The sequence below is a fragment of the Coffea arabica genome, chromosome 8c (genome assembly GCF_036785885.1).
Source record: "Coffea arabica cultivar ET-39 chromosome 8c, Coffea Arabica ET-39 HiFi, whole genome shotgun sequence".
NCBI classification, from domain to species: Eukaryota; Viridiplantae; Streptophyta; class Magnoliopsida; order Gentianales; family Rubiaceae; genus Coffea; species Coffea arabica.
This window is the reverse complement of record NC_092325.1, coordinates 2,284,765-2,294,501: the sequence shown is the minus strand read 5'-3', so window position 1 is coordinate 2,294,501 and position 9,737 is coordinate 2,284,765. Positions and strand designations below refer to the sequence as shown.

General features: G+C 35.4%; 1 protein-coding gene across 1 annotated transcript; it reads left to right on the top strand.

The window, feature by feature from the left end:
- The first annotated feature begins 3,824 nt into the window (after positions 1-3,824).
- LOC140013758 (disease resistance protein RPM1-like) lies at positions 3,825-6,701 on the top strand. The gene has a single exon (XM_072063846.1). It carries the CDS (start codon positions 3,825-3,827, stop codon positions 6,699-6,701), a length of 2,877 nt encoding a protein of 958 aa, XP_071919947.1.
- The last annotated feature ends 3,036 nt before the right edge of the window (positions 6,702-9,737 follow it).

The window sequence follows — 9,737 nt, the reverse complement described above, 5'->3', positions numbered from 1 at the left end:
GGATTCCTTTCCTCTCTGGTTAGTTAGATTAGTTGGAGAAGATGTAGGAGCAGTTGCTACAACTTTGTAACAGTTTTTAGCTATATACGAAAGTGATATCATTTAGCAAAAAAAAAAAAAAAGTAATCATCTTTTAGTGCAAGCCATGAAGGGAATAGCCACATTTGGGTGAGTGATTAAAATTTTTTTCCTACAATGCTGTCATCATAAATTTTAATGACTATATTATATGCCAAACATGAACTCACTCTTAAGAATAATTGGGCTTTTTACGTGATTGGACTTTGAGATCTTGAAGTAGAATTCTTTATGGAGTAGGAATTAATTTCCGAAAGTTTGACTTTTATCCTCAGCAGTCTGCACAAAATGCTGATATATCCGTCGTGTGCTTAACTGAGCATAAGATAAGAATAGAAGATAGATTTTCTAGAAAGGAGATGAAGCAAAATAGAGTACCATTAATTTACTGGTTAATTAATTCTATCATTAAATCTGGGCCGTGAAGAATACAAAAAATAGTCAGTAATCATAAAAATTAAATTCTGACTTTGGATTTCACCAAGTCAATAAAGGGATATTATTGACATAAGCAACAACCTTGATGTTACAGAATATGTATGTTTTTTTATTTTTTTTCTAGTAGGAGAAGAATAAGGTTTAAAAAGTTGGGAAGGGGAGTGGGGATTTGAATCTAAGACCTCAATTCTTAGAGTCTTAACCATAGAATTTGTGTCGACATAAGAATTAAAATTTAGTTGAAATAAATTTTCCTTTGAGAGGAGCTCAATTTGGAAACTGTTGGAGGATGATCTTTTGAAATTAAACAATAATAGAAAAGAAAGTTCCCTTAATATCAAGAAAGCTCTCCATTTTTTTTCCATTCAAAATAGAAGACAACATATATATGCATCCCTGGAAGTGAAGGTCCTGGATTTAAATTTCTTTTTCTCTATTCATATTTCTTAAATCTTATCATTTTCCTATTAATAAAAAATAATAATAAAAATAACAAACATATACCTATTTTATATTTTAAGGATGTAGAACATTAATTATGAAAGAAAAGAAAAGTAGAGTTTTCCTTTTCCTCCCAAGCACCTTTCTAAATTAATCTTACTGGAATAGAACAGTATATGCATAATATTTGGCCAGGCTATATGGAAGCCTTTTGAATTCTTTTTTAGGCAATTCATATACGACTGAATTTTAAGTTTTACTCTAGCAAGACCAATTTATTGAAATGAATTCCTAACAAAATTTTAGGAATGGGTTCAAAAAATTAATGAAGTATAGTAAAAAAACACTTTAACACGATAAACCTAGAAGCTTAGTTAAAAAAAAAAAAAGAGAGTAAGTTTCCATATGAAAATATAATATTGTGACTCTTAAGAAAAGAAAACAGCTCATGGCCATCTACATGAAAATGACAGGTGCGAAGTGTAGCAAGTTGAAATAAATCAAAAAATGACAAAAAATTGAAATTAAATGAAGGTAAGAGACTCATTTCTTTTCAATAACAATACAAAAGGATGCCAAACATCTTGGATGTTGGAAATTTTAATTCTTATTATTTTTCAACATTAAGAATAGCACTATTCTATACTAATGGGGGACCGAATTGAATTACGCAAGCAATATCATCTAAACTATATAGATGCCTTGACACATCATCTAGATTTTTTTAACTATAGGTTGTGGGATTTGAATTCCTGACCTATAACTTGATTTCTGTGTGTCGTTTTTAGATCTTTAATTTATTTTGGATGATCTTTTGACTTATGAAGTTATGAGTAGGATAACACTAATTTTCTTAATTAAAAATGATTTTTTTTTCAAAAAAAATGAAGAAAACAAAAATAATACAGCTGCATACTAGAGTAAAAGAGAAAAAGAGGGCTTACATACTCGTGCAGCATCATTTTTCGTCTCTATTAGTATGCTTGGACAAATATTGATTAACAAAGTAAAACATCTCTACTCCAATATTTGAATTAGTCTATGTCTAGATAATATATTTGAACATAAAAAATTGTATTTACATAGTTTTTGTGTATGTTTTAATGTGGATACAAAGATACAAATGTCATTATGTAATTAGGATTAACGTTTACAAAACTTAGTCCTCTGAAATCATTTACAATAATTGAAAAATAAAGTTAGTTTTCAAACTAATATAGTTTTAGGTTGTATAAAAATTTATTAGACATATTATGTCAGTTTTTAAACTTACAAGACATTTTATGTTTCAATTTCCAATCAAAAGATATATTAGATTATCAAATAATAGTTGATACACGAGTAATGAGACTTAAAAATTCAAGTGATACTCAATGGATTCCCTTTATTAATTGATTGTGTACCTGACAATTGGGCGGATTGGGCGGGTTTTGGGCAAGTTAATATTGGGTTTTCATTTAAATGGGTTATATCCAACCCGTCCAACTTTAAATTGGGTTAATTTTGGGTTGGGTCATATTTGGTCAACTCAAACCCATGACCCAAATATGACCCAATATATTAATTAATAGATTTTGATACATAAACTCTCTCAAATACATTTTCACATACAATAAAAAAAATTTCACACAAATAAACATATTTTCACGTAGATAGACATATTTTCATACACTAAAACACTCACAGATACAAACACACACTCATTTCTTAAGCTCTTTGAAATACTTTATTTTTACACATAAAAACATACTAAAATACACTTGTGGATTGTTAACTTACCGTACTTTGTGGGATCATGAATCCTATCAAGGAGCCAATCATAGAAATTCGAGTTGCAGTATTTGAAACCCTTGAGCAGGAGTTCAAGATTAGGGAGGACAGCCTGTAGAGCATTGTTATGTGCAAATGCTAGAGCACTAGCTTGTTCAAAACAGCCAGCATGGTGGCCTTTAGGATTGTGAACTTGGAGGGCTGGCAAGCAACCCAAAGGGCATAAACTCAGAAATCCAAATTTTCTGGCTCCGCGATCATACAGCTCCTAAATTGAATAAAGCACGTGTTTACTTTCATAATTATTTCTTGTTTTTTTATTTTAATTTGTTTATTTATTTTTTTTCTTAAGTTGAATAACGAGTGTCCAACATAAATATTCAAACCGTCCAAAATATATGTGAATTTTTATTATACAATCCAAAATTGACCCAAAACTCAATTTACCCAATCCAACCTCTCAAATTAGTGAGTGGGTTGGGTGGGTTGTTGGGTTTTGAATATAATTATCAGGTCTAATTGATTGTTTTGAGATACCACACTTTAGAGGAATATGTTTGGCACAAATATCACCAAAATAAATAATTGCATAGAGGAAGGAAGGAAAATGCCAGCAGAAATTAGTTCCATAGAGGAAGGAATGTTACACATGTCAGCAGAAGGGGCAAAACATTGTGCGGTAGTTTTATTCTTCGTCAAAGAAATCAATAATGTCCAGTCCAACCGCGTTTTAACTTGATTCCTTCTGCTTGTAAAGAACCCACAGTTGAAAGATGCTCCTTTATCTTTATCCCACTAGAAAAAACCCACAGTCTTCTTAATAGCTTCCATGATTTTGTATTGTGGCACGTAAGGCAGCTTCGTCTTTCACAATCATTTTTCTTGCTTAAGTTTCTTCTCATTGGTTAATCCTTTCTTTTTCTGTTTGACGCGGATTTTCTTCGTGATAAATACTGCACCATATAGCATTAAAGTTCATTAGCTTATGAATCTATAACCTACTCTTCTTTCTTCCTTTCAAGATACAACAAGTGGGCTGTCCTGTAAACCAGAAGCCGCCTTCCCCGACATTCTTAAGTTAGAAAGAAAGACTGAAAATGGCAGAAACAGTTCTCTCGTTTGTGCTGCGTCAACTCTCAACTTTTCTGCGCGAGGAGGGACGACTTTTGGGCGGGCTTCGGCGAGAGGTCCAATTCATCATGGATGAGTTGGAGCAAATGAGAGCTTTCCTGCGAGAGGCAGAAGCAAAAGAAGAAGATGCTCAGCCCACGCTCCAACAATGGATCAAGCAAGTGCGAGATGCTGCTTATGACACTGAGGACATTCTTGATGAATTTGTAGCTCGCTTTGCTCGGCATCGCGCAACAGGATTCTACGGCTCTGTTCGGAGAATTTTCAGCTCCATCAAGAATTTGAGAGCTCGTCATCGAGTTGCTAGCGAAATGCAAAGCATCAAGTCCAGAATCAAAAGTATTTCTGAAGGTCATCAAAGATACCAATCCGAATACGGTATCTCTGCCCAAGCGTCCAGCTCACTTTCTGCCGTGAACAACACAACCTGGCGCTATAGCAGAGATGATGTGCTGCTTGTGGAAGAAGCTAAATTAGTTGGCATTGACCAGCCCAAGAAACATCTTATTTCTAAGCTCCTCGAATGGGATGATCACCAACTGAAAGTTGTTTCAGTGGTTGGTATGGGAGGAATTGGCAAAACTACCCTGGTGAAAAGAGTCCATGAGGATCCAGAAGTCAGAAGGCATTTCCCTGTTCGGGCTTGGGTAACTGTCTCTCAAACATGTGACTTTCAGTACCTCCTGAAAGACTTGATTCGGCAGTTACACGAGGAAGGACAGAAACCAGTCCCACAATCGATCGAGTCTTTGAATATCACCGAGCTGCAAGAATTTGTCAAACATTTTCTTCAACAAGCTGGAAGGTATGCAATTGTTTTTGATGATGTATGGGACGTGGAATTTTGGCATGCCATCAAATTTGCACTACCTGAGAGTAGCCACGGGGGCAACCGTGTCATACTCACAACTCGAAGAGCTGATGTAGCCTCTGCCTCTTGCATTGAATCTCGGGGTTTTGTCTATAGAATGGAGCCACTATCTATTGAGGATTCGTGGACCCTGTTTTGCAACAAGATCTTTAACGGTGGTAATTGCCCTGGCCATTTGATGGATGTTGCCAAAGGTATATTGGATAAATGTGAGGGCTTGCCCCTTGCGATTCTTGCAATCAGTGGGCATTTGGCTTTGAAAGATGTAAACAGAACAGAGGAATGGGAGATGGTTCGACGCAGTCTTGGAGGTGAATTAGAAGGCATTGGTAAGTTGGACAGAGTTAGAAAGATACTCTCTCTTAGTTATAGTAATTTGCCTTGGCATCTAAAGGCATGTCTGTTGTACACAAGTATCTTCCCAGAGGATTATGAAATAGGATGCCTAAGACTTGTTAACTTATGGATTGCTGAAAGGCTTGTGGAATGGAGAGAAGGAATGAGCATTGAAGATGTAGCTTGGGGTTATCTCAGTGAACTCATCAGCAGAAGCCTAATTCAAGTGACTGACATGTTTTATGAAGGATTACCCGACTATTGTCGAATTCATGACCTATTAAGAGAGGTTTTGCTTCTCAAGTCAAGGGAACAAAACATGGTCACAGCTACTACTGGACGACCAACGATGTGGCCGTCCGAGAAGGTACGCCGTCTAGCAGTCCACAGTAGTTGGGGTAACAACACCCAACACCACCATCAAACACCAAATTATTGCTTTGACCACCTTCATTCATTCGTTACGATTGAATCCATGAACCCGCTACTATTCAAAACATTGTTATCTGATGTTTTAAGGAGTAGCAAGCTGTTAAAGGTTTTGGATTTGAGAGGTCAAGAGACAGAGGAGGAAATACCAAATGAGATTTTCAAGATGTTTCATCTCAAGCATCTGGACCTATATCATACAAGAGTGGAGAGAGTCCCGAAAGCCATCGGAAAGCTTCAACATTTGGAGTATCTGAATTTGGGTAACACCGGAGTTAGGGAATTGCCCATGGAAATTCTAAAGCTGCAAAAACTTCGGTTTCTCAAAGTATATCAAGAAGTTGATTCTTCAGATGATGATTATGGATCTCACGGATTTAAAGCTCCACCCAATATGGGAGGGCTTCTTGCCCTAGAAGTATTAGACTGCATAGATGCAAGTAGTGGATCCACAATAGTTAAGGAGATAGGAAAGCTGACCCAATTAAGAGAGCTATATATTACAAGGTTAAGAAGAGAAGATGGAAAAGAGCTCTGCTCCTCCCTTGCCAACCTCACCAGTCTTCGGGAATTAAGTGTTGCTTCAATTGGAAAAGGTGATGATCATGAGATAATCGATCTAAGTCATCATCATCCTTCCCTTTCTTCTTCGTTTCTTCAATCTCTTCGTATGCTGCTTTTGTGCGGCCGCTTAGAAAAGATGCCACAATGGGTAGCTCGTCTTCACAGCTTGGTAAGAGTAGATTTGGACTGGAGCAGGTTAAGGACTGAGGAGGATCCGCTTGAATCCCTCCAAAATTTGCCCAATTTGAGTTTAATTAATTTCTGTGGATCTTACCAGGGAGAAGGGTTGTGTTTCAAGGCTGGAGGGTTCCTAAAGATGAAGTGGATGCATTTAAAGAGATTGGAAGGGTTGAGATGGATGAGAGTGGAGGAGGGTGCATTGCCTTGTCTCCAGAAACTATTTCTGGAACAACTTCCATTACTAGATGAGTTACCATTGGGTATTCAGCACTTGAGCCAGCTTCAGCGGCTGACTTTGTATGAGTTGAGTTCTCAATTGAGAGAGAAGCTGTTAGAGAATCAGAAGGAAGAAAGTGAAGATTACACAAGAATCGCACACATTCCTGAAATTCTCATTGGCTACTATACAGATGATAGGATATGGAGAGAGCACCAGCTATGGGAGAAGAAGAAGAAGACATAATCATTCCTAGCAATAGCAGCCGCCGAGGCTTCCCTTTCTCTAGTTTGTACCCTCCGTGTTGTGGACAACACGGCTTCCTCTTCTTTTGTTTTTATTTTTTCTTAATCTTTTTTCCCTTCGACATGCATGAGAGAAGTTCATCATCTTGTGTGTCTTACCTTCTTATTTATTTTATGTATCGTGTATACTGAGTGATGTTGTTGTTATCTTTTTGTTTCTTGATCTTTTCTATCTGTAATTGAATGGAGAGACCGCTGGCTGTGGGCGGAGATGAAGAAAACATTCTTTCCTAGCAAGTAGCAGCAGCAACTTCCCTTTCTCTGGTTGTGGAATGTGGACGACATTGCATCTTTTTTTTTTTTTTCTGTATTTTACCTTATTTATTGTATACTACATCGTGTACATCGTGTGATGTTGTTAACGACTTGATATACCGTGTATTACTCTTTTATTTATTTTTTGTTTCTTGATCTTTTCTATAATTGATTTAGCAAACGATCAAGAGGTTGGCAAGTTAGAAGTGTATTGATAATATCTACCGTTTCATTAAAAAAAAAATCTAAATAATAACTTTTAAATTTTGGTAAGAGATAATACATAAACCGAATTTGGTTTGTCCTCACTTGTACAACCTACATTAACAATGGTTCATCTAATAAATATAGCCAATATTGGATGTACACCCTAGTTTACTATATGACTCATTTTACGTGGTAGGTATTTTCCATTCTATTCTTTCCTTTCTAAATTTGCCAATGTTTAAAGTCACATTGTATATGATATGAGATTATTCATCATTGACTAGTATAATTACTATGTGCTAATAAACCTACAATGTGTATCACTGTTTCTTAAAAACATTTTTACATTGAAATTAAATTTAAAAATTTCTTCTATTATTGGTAATTAAAATTAAGAATTGCCCACTTACAACTATATTTACCAATCATTTTCTTCATCTCCAATTATTGTACGTGTCAAAATTATCTTCAATTATTATATTCTTATGCGTGATAATTAAAGCTAACTGATAGGGTGTTAATTGTTGGTTATTTTATTGTTAATTTCCCCATTTATCCTTGACAAATATTGTTTTAATTAGTAATATTTACTTATATTTGGTATTGGACTCAATTTCAGGGAATGGAGCAGAAAACTACAAAAATGAGGGACTTTTTGGAGATAATTGAGATTTCAAACAATCGGGCCCACATAGTGCTACAAAGAGATTGCATTTCCTTTGCTGATTAGGAGATTGGAGTCCTACAAGTAATAGGAAACAAAACAAGAAGGAAAGCCTCAAGTGATATCAAAGAAAACGAGGAAGCAGCTCTCAAAACAAGGTAAAACAATGCAAACACGTCAAGATGTTAAACCAAAGGCCCATGCTCACTCACAGTCTCACAAATGTGGGGCTCCCTCGTGTGGTTGATTTCGTTCGTTTGTTCTTTTTTTTTACTTCAACAGAGGTCAGGTTTGGCCCCCCTCTAATTTGTTTTTTTCTTTTTTCTTTTCGGTATAAATAAATTAGGGGATGGCATCCCTACCCCCAAAAAAAAAAAAAAACAAGAAGGAAAGCCTCGGTTGGTGCAGGAAGCTTTGGGAGGACTTTTGCTCTCAAGTGTGCGGGGACCACGGAAAAAAGAAAGGCATTAGTCATTGGACTTTGGAAGGAAAGAAATGTAGGAAGCTTTGAGAGTTGTTTTTGTTTCTTATTTGTGGGGACCACTGGATAGATAGTTTTAGTCATCTTCCTTTTAGCTATATAAAGACAATTGTAAGAAAGGCTACGGAGACAGCTTTTAGCATAGTTTAGTTTTATTCTTTTTTGACTCTTTTGATGGCCTGGGCCTCAGTGAAATTACTTGGAGATTTTCTCATGAGGCGTGGCTAAGTTTGTCTAGTCAAGAACAACTGAGGATTTGGTTCTACTAAATTTGTGAGATCGAATTAATTTTTATTTATTTCCATTATTCACTGGTATTTGTCTATCTTCTGCTTTATGTTCATGTGGTTGTTTTATTATTCGATTATCCAGGGCCCGGATTCTAGATTAATTCAATAACCTGAAGCCAATTAGGGTAGTTAAATCCGTAATTGTTTAATTATTCTAAACTGGTGGCAACTGACATGATTGGGTTTGTGTCAGGGAGATAAACAGGCTAACTTAAAGAGACCCTCGTAGCGTGTTGATTGGTTAGAATTAGGCTCTTCTAATTATTCATGCAATTAGGGAATTGAACTTCTATGGTCGTATCTAGAGTTATTTCCTGATTAGAGAAATAGTCAACGGTCGTACCTTGGCTATCGACAAATTGAGGAAGAGTTGGTTGTTTATCGCGTGTATGACAACTATAACTAATTTATCAGATAGTAACTGGAATAATCCTTGCATCTGTGATCGAATTAAGTGAACCATCTCCGAAGTTGTCTCTTGGCTAGAGTTCGTCTGTTATTATTTTTATTGTGATAATTAGTTATTTGAGTTGTAGTTGTTTTATTTTATTTTAATTTATTCCAACCAATTTAGTGACTCTCATTTTCAAAAACCCCCCATACTTCGGATTTTAAAAGAAATAAATTATCCCCAGTCCCTGTGGATTCGACCCTGCTTATCACTATCTACAGAAATTATATTTTATTTAAGCAGGTATTTATTATTGCACAGGTTCGGCACCTGTCACTAACTATAGTTTATATACATATTGGTTTAGAAGAAAATCACAATTAATAAGAAGACAAAAGGTTATAAGCAATTAATGATAAAACAAAAGGTTAAATTGATTATTAAATTCATTATATTATGTCATATTGACTAAGAAAAGTTCAAAAAAAATTATCCATAATTAAAAAATATATAACAGAAAAGGTTTAAAACTTTTGAACTCGATAAAAATTTGTTGTATCCAAATCATAATTGTTTTAGTATGTATTCTGCTCAGGTTTTGTTGTATACACTGGTTTGATGCAGCATAGAAAATTTCCTTTTCTCACTGTCGCAACCTAAGTAAAATATGCAGCAACTTAGTTTAGATA

Excerpts from the sequence above, each read along its gene's own strand:
- LOC140013758 (XM_072063846.1), top strand. The coding sequence starts at position 3,825 with ATGGCAGAAACAGTTCTCTCGTTTGTGCTGCGTCAACTCTCAACTTTT.